At 61.2% G+C, this 21,829-nt stretch overlaps 1 protein-coding gene across 1 annotated transcript in view; it reads left to right on the plus strand.

The window, feature by feature from the left end:
* Nucleotides 1–21,829, plus strand: part of Igsf21 (immunoglobin superfamily member 21) — a 179,014-nt gene that overhangs the window by 134,619 nt on the left and 22,566 nt on the right. The window contains exon 4 of the mRNA XM_027951960.2: nucleotides 10,689–10,807. Within this exon, the coding sequence (XP_027807761.1) occupies nucleotides 10,689–10,807 (119 nt within the window). The remainder of the gene's footprint in view (nucleotides 1–10,688; nucleotides 10,808–21,829) is intronic.

Raw genomic sequence — 21,829 nt, forward strand, 5'->3', positions numbered from 1 at the left:
AACATGCCTGTCCTCACGGACTTGCTGCGTTTTTTAAATCTCCCTCGGTCTCCCTCGGCCAGCATGTGGGCTCCACCACGGTTCACGTCTGCAGGACCTAGGACCGGTCCTGGCACATAGTAGGTGCTCAGTAAAAAATGTATCCAAGGAATGAATGAAGAGCGAGCAGAGCCGCCTTCTCCTCTAAGCGCCGGGCCCTGTGCCGAGTGTGAGAGCCAGGTTAGGAAGCGCCCTCCCTCCAGTTTCCGGATCCCCGTGGCAGGGAGCCCAGAGCCGAGCAGGCTAAGATAAATACCTATTACCTTGGACAGGACTCGGGGCCAGCAGGCGTCCAGGCATTTTAATTCTGTTTTGACAAAGAGGCTGCTGGGAGAGGCTGGTTCCTGGCTCCTCTCCGCGGTGGCCCTGGGCGCCCTGGCCTGCCTTTCCCGGCCGCCAGCCCCACGTAGCTCAGGACGGGGAGACCTAATCAGCGTGCCCTACTTTTTGAGCGAACCTAGATTGAAGGCTCGGGTTCGGGGTGGGCTGACCTGTTTAAGAGCCTTAAGAGGGAGCCGGGAGCTTCCCATTTCCGCTGCCAAAGTGCAGCTGTTTTTAGCTCGGCTTTGATGAGGCAGCGGGAGTCGGGTTCGGCCCCGGGTCACCCAGGAACTGGCCTGCAGGTCCCCAGGCCCAGCCGCGGCTTGGCACGGGGAGGGAGGGAAGCTCTGCTCTACCCTGACCGTTCTAATTGGTCCTGCGCTGCGGCTGTCCCCGGGGTCATCTCAAAGGAGAGAGGTCTCCAGCCGCTCTCAGCTGATGCATCCTCTTGATGGGCCCCTAGGGCCCCACAGGCCTGAGCTCCAGCCCTAGGCCTTCGCTGTGTGACCTCGGACAAATTGCTTGGCCTCCCTGGGCCTCAGTTTCCTAGTCTGTGGAATAAGGTCTGTCTTTCTGATCTCCCCCGGCCATCGCAGGACTCAATGATAGACCGTCCTGGGCTGGAAGCCACTTCACCCCGACTCTCCCTGCAGGAAGCTGGGCTGGTGGCCAGCCACACGGTGGGCCAGGCCGGCTCAGCCCCCGGCAGACGGGGCGTCTCTGAACCGCGGAGCGTGGCCGGCCGTCTGCTTTCTAGGGGTCAAGAGCCACCTCTTTGAGCCTTTCTGATCCTTTCCTCCAACTGTGAGTGTGCAGTCTGGCCTCTGGGTGCTTGGGTGTCCCATCAGGAGGACACACACGACAGATTCTTCCTGGACTTTGCTTCCAGGGAAAATGTGGCTCCTGTAGAAAAAGGGGACCCTGCCCCGGGCCCCGGGCTCCTGTGGCTGGTGGGAGGCCCAGAGCCGGGTCCTTGCCGCCAAGATCTCAGCGCCCCGCCTCCGTCCGCTCGTCCCCTGCCACTCTTTCCAGTTCAAAGCAGTGTTTCCGTTCTGCACTGACCCGTGGAGGGACCTCGCAGGTGCCAGGGCCACTCCCACGCCCACCCACCCCCAAAAGCATGGGCCTGGGCGAGGGCCTCGTCCTAGTGCGTAAGGGCCGCGAAAGAAGACCACACGCCAGGCCGCGAGGGACAGCAGGCTCCCCTGGCCGCGTTCTGGGTCCTGGGACGTCAAGGTCACAGCGGTTTCTCTGCCTGGTGGGGACCTGCCTCCTGCCCGAGCGCCGTCTTCCTCAGTGGGTCAGAAAGTGCTTGGCCCTCCTGAGGTGGAGGCCGTGAGGCCCCTCTGGGGGCTCTTGGATAAGGGCCAGGTCCCGTCTGGCGGCCCCCACAGGCTCCGCGAGCCTGCACAGTGGCCAGGGGCCCCCATCTGAATCTTGCAGGGTCCCTAACAGTGAGACCAGAGCAGGCACGGACCCGGACCAGTGTCAGGGTGAGGCCCAGCTGTGCCCCAAGTGACCTGGGCTAACAGTCACAAAGAGCATTCCTGGGCCTCCGTCACATCAGTCGGGGCAGCACCACGGCCTGTGTCATGGGGTTTTCTGGATGAAGTGACAACCTTGTTGACAGGTGGGGAAACTGAGGCGCGGGCCTTAGATAACCTGTCCTTAGCCACTGACTCTGGCACTTGAAGCTGGGGATATCTGGCTCCCGGGGGAAGGGCATCGGCCACTTTGATTATTCGCGTGGTAGAGGGTATTTGGTGAGGGTTGAATGACATCCGTTCTGAAGTGTCTCCTGGCTGGCGTGTGACACAGGCCCGCAATTCCAGCGACTCAGGAGGCTGAGGCAGGAGGATTCCAAGTTTGAGGCCAGCCTCATCAACTTAGTGAGAACTTGCCAGAAAATTAAACAAACAAACAAAAAGTACCCGTGGTGAGGCGGAGGCCGAGCCGAGTGGCCCAGGGTCCCGCACGAGACCCTTGCACACAGCAAGGGCCTGGCCAGGTTCACTGGAGGAGAGGAGGGTAACTGGAGGAGGAGGCCGGGAGCCGGGGCAGGCTCCTCCCTCCAGGGCCTCTCCAGCTGCCCGCAGGCTGCCTCCAAGGGCTGGCCTTGCGCCTCACCTGCCATCCCAGAGCGGGGCGGAAGGGAGATTCCTGCAGAGGACGGAGCCGGCTCAAGGGGAAGGAGGGAGACCGCCGCCCGCGCCCTCAGCCCTCCCACCTGGTCCCTGCCAGCTCCTCCACCTGACCCCCCTCTGGCCAGCTGCCTACCTCTGCCCAGAGTCTTTTTCTAAGGTCCACGTGGGCCATGCCCTGTGCCCACGGGGCCAGGAGGGCATCCAGGGAAGAAGAGGGCGAAGGAACCCCGGGCTCCCCGCCCTTGCCGGACCCCGCGGGGTGAGCGGCCTGCAGTGAGGGCTCAGGGGATCCGCCAGGCCGGGAGGGAGTGGTTTCCATGGCAGCCGCGAGAGGCTGGAAGGAGAGGCCTGGGCCGGAGGGGCAGGGAGCGGGAGGGAGGGCCAGAGGCGAGGGGCCCAGCCACCCCAAACCGTCATCGCCCAAGTCCCCGTCACTAGCCTCCTGGCCTTGGGAACCCCAAGCTGGGCTCTTTGGCTTTTCTGAGCGGCAGATTCCCACACTGAAAACGGGCCCTGGCCAGGTGCCCGCTGATGAGCCGCAGGGGGCATCTCCAGGGCACCCTCCCCGCAGAAGCTGGGGCTTCCAGGTGGCCTCTCCCTGGCCCAGGCCTCAGGCCAAGGTCTCCTATGGCCAGGACACAGCGGCCGGGGCCTGGGAGTCGGCGCGTGGCTTCCTGGAGGCCCGAGGGGGTCCGGAGCCCGGTTCCTGCCCGCCCAGCACAGGGGGCCCCTCTCAAGGTGGAGACTGGACCCGCGGGTCTCCTGAAGTGCAGGGCAGGGCCTGGGATGGGTCCCTGAGCCTCCCTGGGGGTGAAGGGTGTTCAGAAGGTGGGGACAGAGGGGGCTGGCACTGCCTTTGATTAGATGACACAGACGTTTCGTACCCTTGGGGCAGTTTCATGAAGGAAGCCACTTTCAGGTGGAAAGGGGGTGACGGTCACACTGATGGCTTCCTAAAGGCCCTGGGGAAAACAGGCTGCTCCAGAGCCCCTGGCCAAGCCTCCCCCCGTCCCAGCCTCCCCAGGAGCTGGGGAGTCGAACCCAAGCTCTTCAGCTCTGGGTGGGAAAAGGGCAGGGGATTCCCCTGGCTCCTGGAGCCCTGGGCCCACCAAGTCAGACAGCTGTGGGTGCCGCACACCTACTGCCCACCCACGGCCTCTGTGCAGGGCTCCTGAGCCATCGCCAGGCCACCGACCTCCAGTCACCTGTGGGGCTTGCTCTCCTCCCATTTCCCGAGCTTGGGATGGACGTATCTGGGCCACTGGACCAGGCAGGCACAGCTGGATGACTCCCACCCCAGCCGGGCTCTGCGGGTGGCACGGGGACAAGGGTGGGGCGCAGAGACATCGGCACCCTCCTTTTCCACAGAGCAGCAGACCTTTTCCAAATGTCTTATTAGCAGACACCCCAGCAGCACCCAGGGCAGCCAGAGGCTTTACGGCCATTTTTATTACTGAGCCTCGCGGCTCTGCGGAGGCTGCAGGCTGCTCAAATGCTGCCCCCGCATCGGAGGACGCGACCGGCACTTGGAGAGGAGCAGGTTCCCGGGAGGGAGAAATGGGACGCGGGGAGGGGGCAGCCAGTGGGGGGGGCGGGTCGAGGCAGGAGCAGTTTCCTGACTTCACACTTGGGGTCCTTCCAGCGGGGGAGGGGGGAGGGCGGCGCTGGGCTAATAGGATGGCGGGGGGCGGGGCTAACCTACTTGCAAGAGGAGCCCTTCTGGGCCCTGGAGCCGGTTTCCATGAGAACAATAGTTAAACAAATGAAAAGTCTCTCTCATCTCTTCATTAAAGCCGAGCCTCAAAGGACCCATCTCCACCTGAAGCCTCTCTGCTCGCCCAGAATGAGGGACGCTGGGTACAAATGAAGACGTTTGGATCACAAAATGCCTTTTAGATAGGGTGGAGGATACAAGTCGGGGCCTGAAGAGCCTCCGCATTCGGTCGCTGGATTTTGGCAAGAGCTGCCGGCCACCCGCCATTCTCCACCCTCCATCTGTCCCTTTCTTCCTCCTTCCTGGACCGGGGCCAGGTCTGACTCGCAGTCGCACGGCTTGGATTGGCTCCTTGGGTGAATGGAAAAGGACAGACTGGATCCTCATGGCCGCTGCTGGGTCACTCTGGCGGCGGGATGGGACAGGGCAGCCTGGGGGGGGGGGGTCTCACAGGGAACTGGTGGCAGGAACCGAGACAGAGACGGAGGCTCTGGAGGGAACAGAGGCAGGAATGGGGGACGGAATCCTAGCTCCCTCTCCAGCGCCTGCTTCTTTATTTCTCATGGCGACAGCCGGGCCCTGAGCCCTTTCCCACTGGGCTGGCCCTGGAGGGCAGCCCTGGGGGAGCCGGAGTCAGAGGAGGCCCACAGGCCCTGGGAAGTCACTTTAGAAAACAGCCCGCAGCGTCAGACACCAGCCACGCCACTCTCCAAGGGACTTGAAAGCTGGGGTCCACATGGGGCAGCGGGTGGCAGCTGTGTTTCTAGTGACCCACGCTGAGAGCAGCCCACGTGCCCATCGGTGGGTGAGTGAGCAGCGAGACCCAGCAGGAGGACCTCAGCAAACCATCCACAAAGGCCCCCGCGTCCCTGAATGCCCAGCCACCACCGAGGGGAAGAGCTGACCCAGCTCAGGCCTTGCACGTCCCCCAGAGGTCTGTGTGGTGAAGGCCTGGTCCCCAGCTTGGCCCTGTTGGGAGGTGGTGGGAACTAGAGGAAGTGGGCTTGGGGGGGGGGATCTTAGGTCATCCACTGGGGCAAACTTTGATGGGGATAGTGGGACTCCAGACCCTTCTTCTTTCTGTCCATGGCCACCTGCTTCCCTGGACACAGGCCCCAAAGCAACGGGGCCAACCAACCATGGGGTGACACCTCTGAGACAGCCAAAATAAACCTTTCCCTTTTAAAAAAGTGATTATCTCAGGCATTTTGTTACAGTAATGGAGCACAGAATCCAAACAAAAAAATGCATGCACTATATGATACAATTCATATAACATCCCGGGAAACATGATTCTAGTGTCAGAAAGCAGATCAGAAAGGGTGGGGGGTGCATTACAAAAGGGCAGGAGGAGGCTTCTGGGGAGGAGGAGGTATTCCTCATCTTGATTGAGGCAATGGTTCCAATATGTTGAAACTCATCAAATGTGTAAATGTTAAGTATGCACAGTGTATTGTCTCGTCAGTTATACTGCAATAAACTGTAAGCAAACTTTAAAACAAAGCAAGAAAAAAAGGAGAAGATCCCAGGAGACGTTAGCGTTGCAGAAAGCTAACCTGACACATGGCAAGACCCCCAAGATCCAGCAAATGAGAGTGACCTATGTCACGATGACCTTGATCCTGGTCAGGTAATTAATGTCCAGCCTACTGCCTCTAAGGGCCGAGGTGATAGGAAAGACCACTCCGTGGTGCTGCCATTCAACATAAAGCTCGACTGTCTCTCCTCACGATGTGCTCAGCGTCGAAATCAGTGCCTGGTGTGTGGCTGGCGCTTATGATTAGTTTAAAAAATAGAATCAATTAGTGGGGTGGGGGGAGGTACGGCGGGCCCCCCGCCACGGGCCAGGCTCAGTCCCACAGGCATTCGGTCACAGCAAAAGTCAAATACTGGATCTTTCGATTCCCAGCATTGCAAGAAAAGTAAGACAAAGACTAACTTTCCCACCTTCCCAGGGCTCTACCTGGCTCCCAAGCCCTGCAGCACATTCCAAAGGATCAGGGCTCTTCCCAAAGGCAGGAGGAGAGGGGCAGGCGCAGGCGCAGGCAGATGCCAGAGAGCCACACGGATTTGCTGGCAGAGGAGGGGCCGGGGCAACGCCTGGGGAGGGCAGAGAACGTTCCAGCGTCGGCACCCGTCAGGCGTGGGTTCAAATCTGGGCACCCACCTCCTCTCTCTGCGACCTCGGCTGTTACCTCCTTTCCCTGTCCCTCAGTTTCCTCGTCTGTACCGTGGGGATGCTCCCTGTTGCCGTGGTCGTGCTGTAGCAACCAACCATGGGGTGCCCGGAACGCAGCCCAGCATGCCCAGCGGGCAGTGGGCAGGGCTCGCGGAGATCCGCACCGGACAGTTACTATTGCACCCGTTTATCAGACGGAGAAACAGAAGCTCAGAGGAGCCAAAGGGCCTCGTCCCCTTGACGAGCTGGCCAGATGCCGGGCCAGTGATGTGGGGGAGGAGATGGCGGGCGCCCACAGCCGCCAGCGTGGCTCCGAGGGCTTTTGCATGGGCATTAATGTAGGCATGGGTTCTCGGCAGAAGGTGAAGGCCGACTCTCCAGATTCCCAGTGATGGGGGGAGTCCAGGGCCAGGGCTCCCAGTGCTGGCCCAGGGGTTTCCAGGACTCCTCTCACCGCAGGCGCCCCTGGATCCCGCCACAGGGCCAAGCTCTCCCCTGGGGAGCTCCCGGCCTGGGAGAGTGGATCCCACCGCAGCCTGGAAGGTGCAGGTAGGCGCTTCCAGACGGATGTGGGCACAGCCGGGATGAGCTCTAGACACAGAGGGCAGAGCAATCAGGGCAGCCTGCCTGGTGGAGGGGGCCCCAATGTGGCACCCACAGAGCTCTGCGGCCAGGGTCACCTACGCCACGGGCTGAGCCACGCCCTGGACTTCCCCTCTCCTCTTCCCAACAGGCCCCCCCATGGCGGGTCTCACACTGGGATGTGATTTTTCTCGGGGTCACAAAGCAGGACTGGGTCTGGGGTGGGAGGCGTTACGGATCAGTCTGCGCCTGTACCCACCGCACTGAGCTACTGCTCAGAAAGATGGCTGGAGGCTCCCCACGTGGACGAGAAGGGGAAGAGGTCCCGAGCAAGCCGACAGCCCGGGCGAAGGCACACAGGCCACGGCCGATCCTGTGCCCTCTGTCCCTCCGGCCTCTCCCTGGCTCAGCCCCAGGTGTGGTGTACAAGGGGCATGAGGATGGCCCCCGGTCCCGCCCCCAGGCCCGCACGCCTCGGCCAGCAGCCGTGGCATGGCCTCACCTGGGCAGACACACAGGCCAGCGGGGACAGCCAACGGGCCCCCGCTCTTCCTGTGTCCAGCTTTTCAAAAACACAATTACTCGCCCTTCTGAGACGCCGCCAGTGTTGGTAAACCCCAGCCGCTAAACTGCATTACGCCGATCTCTCCAGAAACCTTTGCAGTTATTAATAGTGTATTGATCTCAGCCCATCGCGGAGGAGAGGGGGCCACCTCCCACCCCCTGGGGTCCCTGCCGCCTGCGGAAGGCCTTGCAGCCAGCATGCAGATCAATGCCACTCAGCCTGGGAAGGAGACTCTGGCCACTTAATCCACTTAGGAGGAAGACAGGGAAGGCGGGATCTCGGATTTGCACGAGGCGAGGCGCTGAGAAGAGGCGGATGGGCCCAGATCAAAGCCCAGACCTGGCTGAGATCCAGGAGGCCTAGATCTGCTGCCGCGGGAGGGGGCTGCCTGGACACCAAGGTGGCTCCGGGTGGACAGAACAGGCCCGGCATGACTTGCGACTCTCCCCTAATCCCAGGACTATCCAAAATCAAAGCGTTGTCTTCATAGAACTGGCGCTCGGCAGAGGGCAGGCTGGACAGAGGGAGGGCCTCTGAGCCTGGGGCAGGGGAGGAGGCCCAGGGAGGGGCCTGGGGCTGCTGTGCCAGGGCTGTGGGTGGCTGGCCTTTATCAAGAGCAGAAGAAGCCTTGGAGCCACTTGGGTCAGGAGCCCACCGATCCCCTGTACATTTGAAAAGATCCCTTTCCACCAGGTGACTGGCTCAGGGGGGATAGAGGGGGTCCCCTGTGCAGGGGAGAAAAGGGGTGGCAGGTGGGATTTTTTAGGAGGCAGAGCACCAGGACTTGGTGGCCGACTGTATCTGGGGAGTGTGGAAACCAGAAAGCGCCGGGGTGTGACTTGGGTGTTGGCAGGCAGGGCCATTCTGGAGCCAGAGAGCCCCATGGGAGGGGCGGGGTGGGGGGGCTGCAGAAATAGTGTTGGGGAAGTGTCTGTTCCTCAAGCGTCAGTCCAGGTGTCCCCCGAGCTGTCTTCCCTACCACCTGTGCCGTGTCACCTACACGTGTCACCCAAGCATATTGCTTATGTTACTGTCACCTGAGCGTGTCATCAGTGTGGCAATTCCTAAACATGTCACCTGCGCTGCTATCACGAACACATCTGCGTTTGTCACCCATGTGGCAGTTACCTGCACGCATGCACCTGTGTGTCAACTGTGTCATTACCATCTTATGACATCACCTCGGAGCTGCCAGCCACGCGGGTCCCCTGAGCCTGTTTCTTTACACGCCCCTGAAACCCTGTCTCCTACGAAAGTCACTGAAGCAGGTTACTTCTTAACAGACACCCGCGAGTGTCGCCAAAACATGTCACTCTAGGTGACTGTCACTCAGTAACCGTGTGCCGCCAGAGACTTACTTTTTCAGTCTAACAGAGTTACAAACAAAGAGAATCTTTCCCCAGGGGAGATGGTCCCCTGCTGTTCCCACTGTCACAGTGCTTTCTGTGGGAGGATGGGAGGGGGAGGTGGCAGCTTCGCCTCCACCAAGTTCTTCCCTTGATGGGAACGACACCCCCATTCTTCAGCCCTCAGTGGGGGACCAGATGTCGAAGCTGCTGATGCTAATGTGCACGGGAGGGAGGGGCCCTGGGAGCCCCCATGTGGGGGTGGCAGCGGGATGGGGGACAGTGAGTCCTGAGGAACAAGGAGCAGGAAGACAAGGACAGGGGACAGAAAACGAGCGACTCCCGGGGAGGCCAAGGTCACCCTGCCCAGCAGAACAGACGGGTGGGAGGCTGGGCAGGTGGGGAGGACCCCCGAGAGCCGAGAAGGAAGGCCTCCCAGCGCCGAGCCCAGCTGGCCTCCTTCCTGGCTCCCTGACAGGCCCCCGGGCCGGCCCCCCGGAAGTCCTACTGAGTCCTCTAACTTGCAGCCAGACAGCTGGGACTTGCTGGAGGTCACCCACCCAGAGTGACTTCAGGCCGAGGCTCCTGCCTGTCAGTGCCCAGGGCCCGCGTGCCAGGAGCTCCCTCTGCCCACAGGACAGCAGAGGACGCCGGACACGTCACGGCCCTGTGCCCATCCACAGCGTCCTGGTTTACAGAAGTCCCGGGCACCTGGTACTCCACTCCAAATGTCCTGTGAGGGGTCACCTCCACTTCAGGAAAAGGGAAACCCAGAGAGGGACAGCCTGCGTCCCCGGGTGACTGGGTCAGGACCGCCAGGGAGAGCTGGGTCTTTCCAGAATAGGAGACGGGAAAGACCACACCTGGGGGGTCCACTTGATCTGACCTGCAGCCCCCGAGAAAGATCCAGAACCCAAGGACAGCCGAGGGCCAATCCCATCCACGGCCTGTTCTTCCACTCTGTAAGTGAGAACGTTCCTACCGCGTCTGAATCGCTGGAAGAAAAGGGAGAAGCAGAGGGCAGCATGCAGCTCGGGAAGAGGACCGAGTCCAGAGCGCAATGGGCACCAGTGAAGCTCTGCCGCGCTCCTCCCCCTCCCCTCCCCCCTCCCCTCCCCCACCCAAACCTACACCCCACTCCCCACCCCCACCCCTGCTGGCTGCTGGGCTGTGTAGGTAGCGGAGGTGCATCGGAGCCCACGGCATGGACTCTCCGGCCTCTTAGAGGAAGAGTCTGGAGAAGTCTTGGGATCTCTCCAGTCTGAGTGCCCCAGGCGGGGCCCACTGCCCCTGGTCCCGGCTCAGAGAGCCCGTTGCCACGCCCTCGTGCAGGGCCTGGGGCTTCCCAGCCTCCTGGGCGCTCATGATGGGGGCTCCTCGGGATGGGAATGTCCCCAGGACTGGGGTCCGGTGCCGGTGGCAGTGTGGAGCAGGAACACAGACTCCTCCTGGCTCTTAGCCACTTGGGTGGGGGCCATGAGGACCCCCTGCACCTCGGTTTCTGGTTGATGGAGGGGAAACCAGTTCCTAAGCGGAAGGGGGTCCTGGTGGTTTGGGTCCCGGACCCCGTGCCCGGGCATATCATGGAGCCGGTGAGCACCTGTGTCACCAGCCCAACAGCTAAACCACTGCTCTGAGGTCCCCGGGGCACAGGGGGGCTCCAGCTCAGCACAGGTCCCCACCTGGCCCCCCGCAGCACAGAGCACGGGGCCTGCACACAGTGGGGCTTCCATACGTGTGCCTGTCCTCCCGCCCGGCACAGGATCCTGTCCTCAACCTGTCCTCTGCCTCCCCGCAGGCTGCCCGAGGTCCGGATCTCAGACAACGGTCCCTATGAGTGCCACGTGGGCATCTACGACCGGGCCACCAGGGAGAAGGTGGTCCTGGCTTCAGGCAACATCTTCCTCAATGTCATGGGTGAGTGCAGGGCCCTGGCCCCGGGGTCCCAGAAGGAGGGGGGGAGGGGGGATGCGCGCCCTGGGGACCGCCGGCCACACACCTGCTGTACAGGTCTGGGAGCACTGGGGGAGACACCAGGCCATGCCCAGGGGTGACCGTGAGGCCCTGCCTCCAAGTCCCCCCTTAGGGACATCTCTCAGCACTGGGACCCCAAGCTGTGGGTGCCCTGAGGCTGAGCCTGGCTCTGGATCCTTGGGGGTGCCCCATGGGGGGCTCCAGCCGGCTGCCTGGGACACAGGAGTGGGCGAGTGACCACAGGAGGAGAGAGGGGTCGGGGCAGCAGGCTGTCGCAGGCTCTGCAGGATGGGGGAGGGACGCAGGCCAAGGGGCCATTCATGGAGCACCCGGGGTTGAGGGGGTGCTGAGCCTGAGCCCGAGGCAGTGGGAGCACCTGCCCTGGCCGAGGACGAGAGAACAGGGAAGCCCGGGTGCAGGGCGCTCCACAGGGAGGACACCGGGGTCTCCTGGAGCAGAGGCAGCACCTCAGCCACGAGGCACACCTGACATGGGTGAGGGTCCTGCCCACCCCGGGCGCCCTCCTGCCCCCCGGCCCTTCTGAAGGTGTCCGAGGACCACGTGATGAGTTAGAAACGCCCTGGGCTAGGTGTCGGGGTCCCTGGTTCCCGTCCATCCTCACCCTCCTCAGAACACTGGTGTCCGTCCCTGGCTGACTGCGTCCCTGGGCCGGCGGACCCCACCCCAGCCTCAGTTTCCCCCTTTGTGATCCCAGGCCTCTGACCCAGTGGCCAGCTCCGTGCCCTGGCCAGGTGCGTCCTGGGACCCCAGCTCAGCTCTGCGGCGAGTCTGCTGTCCTGGGACCACTGGACAAAGGGCACAAAGGGCCAGGCCTCCAGAGGGACGCTGCTCCCCCCTGGTGGAGCCGGGCGTGAGGAGGGGGCCTTGCTGGACGCTCCTCTAATTCAGGAACATGTCCTCAGGGCGCAGCCCTGGGGGGCCACACCAGGGGACCAGGCCAGGAACCAAGCCCAGCCTGCTCCGTCAGGGCTCCAGGCAGAGACACATGAACCCAACCACTTGTTCATCAAATAGTTACTGAGCACCTACTATGTGCCAGGTGATGGGCACAACTTTGTGGGGTTTTTGTTGTTGTTGTTGTTTTTGGTACCAGGGATTGAACTCAGGGGCACTGAACCACTGAGCCACGACCCCCGTTTGTTTCAGTTTTGGTTTGGGGACAGGGTCTGGCTAAGTGCTCAGGGACTCATAAGTTGCTGAGGCTGGCCTTGAACTTAGGATCCTCCTGCCTCAGCCTCCCAAGTAGCTGGTATTACAGGCATTTGCCACCACACGGTGCCCAGAAGACGCAGACTTTTACTAGGACAAAGTTCTTGCTTTTAGGGAGCTGTACTCAGTGAACGAGGAGGCATAAAACACATTCCTGAGCGGTCAGCGCAGTGATTCTGATAAATACCAGAGGAAAATGTGGCAGGGTGACGGAAAGGGTCCCTGCAGGTGGGCTGTGGCTAGTTTGCAGAGGAGAGATTCAGAGGCCTTTCTGAGGCCACTAAGCTAAGTGCTTGGCACGTGTCGTGGCTAACAGGACTGAGAGTACTGAGTCACTACTGTTATGAGCCTCATTTTGGAGATGCAGAAACAGAGGCTCAGAGTAAGCAAGCAACTTGCCTAAGGTCACACAGCAGAGATCACAAAACCTTCCTATGTTATCAGGGGGCTCAGGGTTGTCCCACGTACAGAGTAAGGCTGGCCTGCCTTAGGTGAGGAAATCTGGAGCATCCTGGCGTGGGGCTGCCTGGCATAACATCCACTCAACGTGGTCAATCATGGCCAGACCCCAGGCACCCTGATTCCTGGGCCAGCGGTGCAGACGCTCACGGTGAGCTTTGCTCACGGTGCCTGCGAGCAAGGCCAGTCTTCCACAGCAGCCTCCTCTGTGAGGCCCACCCACCCCACTGTGCCACCAAGACACCCTGGGCAGGGCACTTGCCCTCTGTAGCGTCTGTGCAGAGTGGGACTCGGACCAGAGAATCCAAATTTCCTCCCAGTTCTGATGCAGTGGAGTTTATCACCCCATGTGCTAGGTGAGAATGCGGAGGGAGGCACAGAGAGGTCGTGGGGGCTGGCCCAGGTTGCACAGCTGGCCTGATGTCCCTGGAGCAGGTGTGTGCTCCTGGCTGAGCCAGCTCCTTCCCTGTCGCTGACGTGGGGTCTGGAGTCTGCTAAGGTGGCGGCCACGGAGGCAGCAGGGAGGGAGGAACAGCCGAGATTCCACTCAGGGGGCAGCCGAGGGGCCCAGCAGGCTCTGCAGGAGGCCCAGGAGGGGCAGGGCCAGGGACTCAGCCCCTGGGCTCCACCCTGGAGTCCCAGAGAGGGCAAGGCCGGCCCTGGAAACCCAGGGCGGGACTCTACCTGCCCTTCACCGTCACCCTCTGGCTGATCCACTGCTCAGAGGTCACTGCCGTTCCCAGCCCAGCTGCCCCCGGACAGGGCAGGAAAGCCCCTGCTGATGGTGCCCAAGGGACCCTGTGCAAGGGCTGGCACGCCCCTGTCCCTCCCTGGGACGTGCCCAACGGTGCCTGAGCTCTGGCTTCACGCATCTTGCTATTTAGAATCCTGGTCCCCGTGACCCCAGGGACCGAGGCTCAGAGAGGGAAAGTCACCTGCTGGGTCCTTCCAGCTGTCAGGGGCCAGAGTCCCTGATCGGAGCCAGCGGTTCTCCAGTGTGAGCGTCACGCGTCAGAACCCTGGAGTCCAGATGGCCGCGCCCACCGGCAGCCCCGACTCAGCAGGGCCGACAGCCAGGGCGGCTGGCCTCACAGGGCCCGGGGCGCTGACGCTGCTGGCCAGGGACCAAACTGAGAAACCGTGGCCAGACGCTAAGCCTCTATCTTGGTGGCCCCCCACCACCCTCCCTCTCTCTCCCTCTCTCTCTCTCTCTCTCTCTCTCTCCACCTGTGACTCGGCCCCTGTTTCTCCTTCCTCTTCCAGCCCCCACCTCACCTGATCCCACACAGGAGGGTGTCCCTTGTCTCTCTAGCACAGATTTGGGGACATCCTGCTTTGGGTCCAAATCCCAGCTGCGCCGTGTGACCTCAGGCTCCTCATCCTCCCTGGCCTCAGTTTCCCCACTGTTCGTACAGACAAGGCGCCTGTCTCCTCGCCCAGCTCGCGCTCCTGCTGGGGGGACTGTCTCCCCGTCATCCCCGCCAGCCTGCTCCTGTCCAGGGCCGTGGCGGCCTCTCTGGCCTCTGGTCGTGGCCTTGGCTCACGGCAGCCTGGGGAGTGGACATTTCAGGGAGCACAGCTTTGTGGGCCCTGGCTCCCCAGAAGCCCCGATGCCCGCGCTCTGCCTCCTCCGCCAGGGTGTCCGGGGCTGGTGCGCGACCCTGGAGAGGGCGCCGGAACCTGCTGGGTGGTCCTCAGGGCAGCCCGGCCCCCCGCGCCCAGGGGGCCTGCTCCAGAGGGCTTTCCCATCACGCATGCCGCCGGCCCTGGGTGCAGCCCCAGCTGGGTGTCAGGTGGCCCTGGGGCTCTGCGCCCGCAGATGCAGCCAACTGTGAACTGAAAATGTTTTCTAAAAATTGTGTCTTCACCGACCACATGAGGACTGTTTCTTGTCAGCGTTCCCTGAACCACACGGTGAAGCAGCTGTCCTCGCAGTGCGACCTTGTATTAGGAATCATGAGTGATCAGAGATGACACTTGAGTGCGCACGGGTTAAATGCAGATGCTAACGTCACTTTATATAAGGGACTTGGGCATCTGGAGATTCCAGCATCCGCACAGCGTCCTGGAAGGGACTCCCTGCAGATACCCGGGGACGATGGCCGTATGTTCTCCCCCATCACAGACAAGGAGACTGCGGCCCAGGGCGGGGAAGGACTTGCTCCTGGCCCCAGAGCCACGGGCTCATCCTTCAGCAAGGTCCAGAGCGGTGACCGGGACGGGCAGCAGAGGGGCTGACCGCAGTCTCGCGCGGCCTCTCGGTCGTCCGTGGCCGGCCTGAGGAGGAGCCGCCCGGAGCCCCTGCCCAGGCAGCTCAGAGGAGCCCAGGCCTGGCCGGCGGAGGCTCAGTGAGGTCATCCACACAGCAGAATGTCCTGGGCCCAGGGCCTGGCGCATTCTGGGTGACTGATACATAGTAGGTCCTGTGACGAACGTGATCCCATCAGGTAAAGGTTCAAACATCGTCCTCCCCTCCGGCCTCCACCTCCTCTTCCTTCACATACAATATTTCCCACAAGAGCCAAGGGGGGCGCCCAGTGGTGGGACAAGGCAGCCCCACCCAAGCTGGAGGCCAAGGGTTGGTGCCCAGGGCGGTGGCCAGGGCAGCAGAGGAGCTGGGCGAGCCCAGGGCCACCCGGGGGGACGTGCAGGAGCCAGGCTCTTGGCCCCCGTGGCCACTTGCAGAGGCCCCGGGTGAAGATGAAAACGCAGTGGCCACTGTCATTTCGCACCTGTGACAGCCCACTGTGTGGGGGGGAAGGACACCGGGAGCCCTGGGTGACACCGGGGGTGTGTGCTGCATGAGCCCTGAAAACGCTTTCCCCTGAGCTGCCAATAAACTGTGAGCCGATTTGAGAGCCTCGTGCTGGCCCTGGACACCCCATGGACAGTCACGCAAGGACCGCCCAGGTGCCTCTGGGGCGTGCAGGGAGGGGGAGCAGGCTAAGGGCGCACAGTGACCAGCAATTAAATGTCACGAGGGCGGCCTCTCCACCCCCGGCCACGCCAGGCTGAGCCGTGGCTCCTGTGGTTTCCAGAAAGTGCTTCTCTGCCACCTGCCCTGCCCGGCCCTGTGCTTGGTGACAGGCAGTCACGTGACCCGCACCAGGTCCCGGGCGTGGTCATCCTAGATTCACAGGTGACGGAACAGAGGCTCTGGGAGTGTAAGGGACCAGCCACGTGAGGGACAGAGCTGGGGGTCCCATCAGGTCTGCCTGAGCCAGAGCCGATGCCCCTAGAGCCACCGTGACTGCCAAGGGGACACCCCCATTTGACATAAAGGCTCTTAGTCACGCAAATGTCAACTGAGCATAAGGCCCGGGGTGTTCGAGAGGGGGACCTCGTGAGGACTGGGCTCTGGCTGAGAGCACTCGGTGCCCAAGGTCTCCCGTGGCCAACAGGGTTCTCTGCCCTTTGGGGTCTGTCCATGGCGGGGGGAAGGAGGGGACAGGGGTGACGCCCTCTGTCTCTGGGCCCCAGTCCCTATTTATTTCTCATCCACTACCCCTGCCCCGGGGGCCAGCGGGCCAGCTGCAAATCCTAGTTGACGCGGACAGCCCAGTGCTGACCTCCTTTCCGGAAAGGAACGTGTTTCTGTCCATGTCCACCGTGGCCTGCGCCTCGTGCCCGGGCACCTCGACCCGCGCTCATCCCTCAGTGCCCCCAGGCCCTGCCCCCGCACCCGGCCGCAGCCAGAACCAGGCAGGAGAAAACGCGGGTCCTCGGGCAGGGCACAAGGGGGACAGGTGACCAACAGCCAGGGGACAACCAGAGGGACGTGGGGCTGTTGGAAACCAGGTGGTCAGTGAGGCAGCTCAGAGCAGGTGACACTCAGACAAGGTCACCTCATGGGCCTCACCCGTTCATGCAAATGGCTCCACAGCTCCCTCCTGAGCTGTGTCCCGGGGCCACGCCCTGGTCCAGTCCAGGGCCCAGAGGGGACCCACCTGGGGGACTCGCCCCGCCAGGGCAGGTGGCTTGAGGTGAGACGCGCAGAATGAACTACTTTGGTGAACGTGTTCGTCTCCCAGGGGTGCGGGGACAAATGGCCAGGACCCGGTGACCTGACTCGGGAAATACGTCTCGCAGCCGGGGAGCCTGAGCCTGAAACCCTGCTCCTTCTCCCTGTGGCCGTGACAGTCCTTGGCCTCCCTCGGCTTGTGGATGCCTCTGCCTTTGCGGTCATCGCCGCCTCCCTGAGGGGCCGACTCTGTCCACACTTCCTGTCCATAAGGACACCTGTCACTGGATCAGGACCCTCTGTGATCCAGCAAGACCTCACCTCACCTCGGTCACGTCTGCAAAGACCGTGTTTCCAAGTGAGGCCACACGCACAGGGTCCAGGCCCAGAACGTCCAGATGCTTTTCTGGGGACACGATTCCAGCCCACGACGTAGCAGAACAGGATTCAGTGACATGCTCTGTGCTCCCAATGACACGGGCCACCTGTCCTCGTGCTTCTCTGATAGCCAGACACTGTGCTAAGCACTCCCCGTGTTGACTCATTAAACAACTTGCAAAGATCCTGACGGGCGGTTACCCCCGGTTTCCCTCTGACAGATGAAGAAACCAGGCGCATGTCACCTGCCACGTCCCCAGCGTGCTCACCAGCCTGCCATGCACCTGGAGCAGGGGTCCAGGCTCACGTTGATAAGCACTGAGGAGACCTTCCATCTCAGGGCCCCTTCTCTCTCTTCTGGAGGCTTCCACGTGAGCTTGGCGGGTGCAGTAGACATTTGGAACCTGAGGCCAGAGTGCACCACACTGCACCAGATCTTTCCAAACCCCCAGCCAGGGGTCACAGCCCCCCCCCACCCCGAGAATAGATGGTAACACACGTGGCATGTTCTTGTTTTTTGTTTGTTTGTTTTTCAGTATATTCTGAATTTTTATTGGGGGTGGGGTTTTAGCATCCCTTATACTTTTAGAAAGTGTTTTTATTGAGATACTAATATAACATAATTGACTCATTGAAAGCGTATGATTCAGGGACTTTCACCCTATTCACAGGATTGAAACACACCTCCAACTTTAGGATATTTTCATCATTCCCCAAAGAAAAGGTGTATCCATTAACCGTCACTCCCCAGCTGCATGTCCCTGTCCCCCCTGGTCTTAGGAAACCTGGACTCTTCTTTCTCTCTCTATGGATTCGTCAGTTCTGGGTGTCTCATATAAAGTGGATGATACAAAATGTGGTCTTTAGTGACTGGCTTCTCACACTTCTCATGTTTTCAAGGCTTATCCATGTTGAAGTGTGGGATCAGGACTCCATTCCTTTTCACTGCTGAATAATATTCCACTGTGGATAGACCACATGTGTTTACCATTCATCAGTGGAAGTCGGACATTGGGTCGTTTCCAACTTTTCATGATCATGACTAACACTGCCGTAAACATTCATGTGGAAGTTGTTGAGTGAATTCAATTCTCCAGGCTACATACCTAGGGTAGAATTACTAGGTCAAATGGCAAGTCTGCATTTAACCCTTTGAGGAATGAGTGACCAGTTTTCTACAGCGGCTGACCCATTTCACAGTCCCACGAGTGGCTTAGGAGGGTCCCAACTTCTCCACATCCTTGCCAACACTTATTATTGTCTGTCTTTTAAGTCAAGTCATCATTTTAGATATGAAGTGCTACTTCATTGTGGTTTGGGTCTACGTTTTCCTCACGTCCAGGAACATAGAGCACCGTCCCTTTCTTGGCACTGACCTACCGTCTTTGGAGAAATACTGATTTAGATCCTTTGGTCATTTTCCATCAGGTTACTTGTCTTTTTAATATTAAGTTCTAAGTTTTTTTTTAATCTAGAAGCAAGTCCCCCATCAGATATTTACTTACGTTTTTTCTTGTTATTCTGTGGCTCTCAGTTTGCTTGCTTGGTGGCGTCCCCTGAAGGACAAAGGCTTTAATTTCAATGCGGTCTAGTTTGTCTCTTATCCTTGCTCTTCTAGTGTCCCAGCGAAGGAGCTTTTGCTGCACTTTTCTTCTAGTAGTTTGTGCACTTTTAGCTCTTACCCTCCCGGGTCTGGTGCATTGGCTGAGTATGTGATCCCTCCCGTCGAGTCCTCTGGGCGTCCTTGTTGAAAACCAGTGACTGGAACGCGAGGCCTCCTTTGGGCTGCGTCTCCTGCTCCCTCTCCCTCTCCGGGAGCCGGCCCTCGGCCACGCCTGTGCTTTCTAAAGCCCTCTGGCCCCTTCTGTTTAGGTTCCCGGCTCCCCAGCTGCGGGACTTTGGGTGATGGGCCCACAGACAGCTCCCTGGTGACCAATGTCTCAAACTTTCCCATTGAAACAACTCTCCTGGGGCTGACGAGGCTCCCAGGGGAAAGGGGAGTGGGGGACCCCGTGAGCCCCATCTGTGAGCCTGGCCAGAACCTAGGCGCTCTGGAGAGACGGACCCTGAGTCTCCAACCTGGTTCTCTGGACTCCCGCCCTGGTGTTCCTGTTCAGAAAAAGAAGTGGATTCCCAGGCCCAGAAGTTGGGGTGTTAAGACCCCCTCTGGACTCGCGAAGGAGAAAGTCTGCACCCCCCAGGGGCGTGGGGGGATCCAGGCTGGGAGCAGAGCCCGTCCCCCTCAGAGGCTGCTCGTCCCCGGCAGCCTGAGCAGGACAGAGGCACCACACTCCTCTGCTTCTCTGAGGGACGAGAGTGGGAAAGTGGGGTTGGTCGGTGGGAGCCCCTTCCAGAAGGCTGCCCGGGCACCCCCCGGGGCAGAGCCCGCACTGCTCGGGTGTGTGACCCATCCAGGGGGCAGGTTTGGTCAGTGGACGGAGCCTGCTCGGCTGAGGTCACTAGACCTCCTGGCAGAGTTGCTGAAAGCAAGAGTCAGAGCCACAGCCCCTCAGCCCCCAGGACGCCTGCCGAGCAGAAAATTACCAGCTGGTCCCCCGTCTGGAACCTAAGTGGATGAGCCCCCTGCTGGACTCATCTAATTACATTAACAGCCCCAGGCGACTGCAGTGGCCACAGACTCCAGGGGGCCAACTGGCTGCCGTGCACAGGAGGCCCGGGCAGGTTGGGATCCAGATCAGAGCTACTCAGACACCCGAGGGGCACCAAGAATGACAGGGAGAGGCAAGAACTCGGACTCCACCCCCTGCCCCAGAGGCCCAGGGCCTGGGGGCCAAGCCACCGCCCAGGCAGGCCCATGTCCACTTCTCCTCTCCTTGTCCCCTTCCTACCACTCTGGGTGAGGGACAGGCAAGCCACCACGTCCTCCAAACTAGAAAAGGAGGAGTTTGGATGATCCCCGATTGGAAAATTCTCCCTCCATTAAATTAGGTTGGTCGTAAAGAAGGAGCTGAGCTCCTCGGAGAGTCGAGGGATGGCTGAAGGTGTGGGCTTTGGATTGAGACATGAATTTTCTACCCGGTCCTGCAACTAATAGTAATGAAAGCAGCTAATGTTTATTGAGCATTTACTACACACCAGGTACAGTTCCGCCAGGCACCTGCTGTATCATTTATAACAGCCCTCCAAGGCGGGTCCTGTTGTCACTTTCCCCATTTCACAAGTGTGTAGACTGAGAAGTAACAGCTTCTGCAGGGCTCTTACTCTCCGCCCAAGGACACGGGTCTGGTACGGGTCTGGACCCAGAGCCCGTGGACCCAACCACTACGCTCCACCACCTCTAACTGGAACGTGGCCCTTGGGCCTCAGGTTCCCTCTCTGCTAAGTAGAAGCCACAGGGGCATCTGCTGGGCTGCAGTGTGGCCTTCAGGAGGCTGGCCTCCTAACGAGGACAGGGCAGCTGTTGGAAGGCTAGAGAGGCTGGAGCCAGCCCGGGGCCTGGGCAGTTGTGCCGCAGCTGGACCCGAGAGGCTTTTCTAATCAGAGCCGCAGGGTGTGGGGGCCGATGGAGAGATGGGGACAGATGGGGAGATGTCGCAGGACCCGGTGCTGGATGCAGAGGCTCTGCTGGGAAGGCACCTGGGCAACCGCCCGATGTCACTCAGCTCACGGGGACTGCAGAGAAAGGGCCACTGGGGCGCAGAGGCCGGGCCGCGGGCCCAAGGACCCCGTGGACCTCTGCCTGCCAGCCAAGCTTCCGCAGGGCAGCGGGGCCGAGGCGGCCGGCGGAACTGGGCTGTCAGAAGCCGGCCAGAGCCAGGCCCGCGGCCCAGGGGACTGAGGCCAGAGAGGCCAAGCTCCTCGAAGCAGCACGTGAGCGCGTCAGAGCCCGGGCACCGTCTTCCTGAGTGTCCGGAGGCCGCTGGGGGCCTGGAGGGAGGACGTCCACTCTGCCTGCCGCCTGCCCACGCCCCCCCCAGCTGGTGGAGGTCGCCGACTGAGAGCCGGCTCAGAGAGGGGCCAGACAGATGGGCGTGAGGCTCCGAGGAGCACTTAGAAGCTAGCCAGGTCATCTCGCAAGGACAGTCCTTCCCAGCTCCAGCCCCAAAGGTCTGGCCTGCTGCCTGACTGCTTCCTGAGAAGCTTCCAGAATCCTCCCCACCGGTGGTCTCTGAACACGGCCCCTCCGCGGCAGGTGCCCTTGGCCGCAGCCCACTCTGCCCCTGCCCAGGCCCACAGCGTCCCTCAGTGGCCCTCTCTCCTCCCCCACGAGACCCTAGGACCAGCGAGAGGACCAGGGGCTGCCAGGAGAGGTCAGGACGTGTCCCCAGCGGTGAGCGAGGTGAGGTGTGAGCTCAGGCCTGTGCGAGCCCAGCCCCCGACCCCCACCCCATGCATGAGGCTCCGAGGAAGGGACACCAGCTGTCCGCGCGGGGGGCACTAGGGCTGCCATATGGCCTCTGGATCAAGGGCCCCACCCGACACAGGCCTCTACTTCACAGGACAGCGCCAAACGCCTGGGCTGGCCTTCCAGGGGGTCAGCGCCAGTCGGCTCACATGGAAACCGAGGGTCTGGACTGGGCGCCACTCTTCCTCCCCGGGGACCGGGCCTGGCTGCTGGTGGAGTCCAGGCCTCTGAGGCCCTCCTGGGTGTGACCTGGGAAGCCCCTGGTTTGAGCCAGAGAGCAGACAATTTGGTGAAGCAGCACATACATCTGTCCTGCATCTTGTCTCTGGGGCCACACGCTGGGGGTCACCTCCCTTCTCAGGGAGCTCAGGTCTGGCTGGGGGTGGACAGGCCCTCGGCTCATTCACCTCTCACTCTTGCTGATCCTCTGAGTGAACCAACGCTTATGAGCTTCTCTCTCCTGTGGGCCAGCTCTGGGGCAAGGACTGAGAGAGGCCCGCTCTCCCAAGAGGGCCACAGGAGATCGGGATCCGTTTCAATATAGGACAAATGGTGAATGCTGTAAGTGCCA

The sequence above is a fragment of the Marmota flaviventris genome, chromosome 10 (genome assembly GCF_047511675.1).
Source record: "Marmota flaviventris isolate mMarFla1 chromosome 10, mMarFla1.hap1, whole genome shotgun sequence".
Classification (NCBI taxonomy): Eukaryota; Metazoa; Chordata; class Mammalia; order Rodentia; family Sciuridae; genus Marmota; species Marmota flaviventris.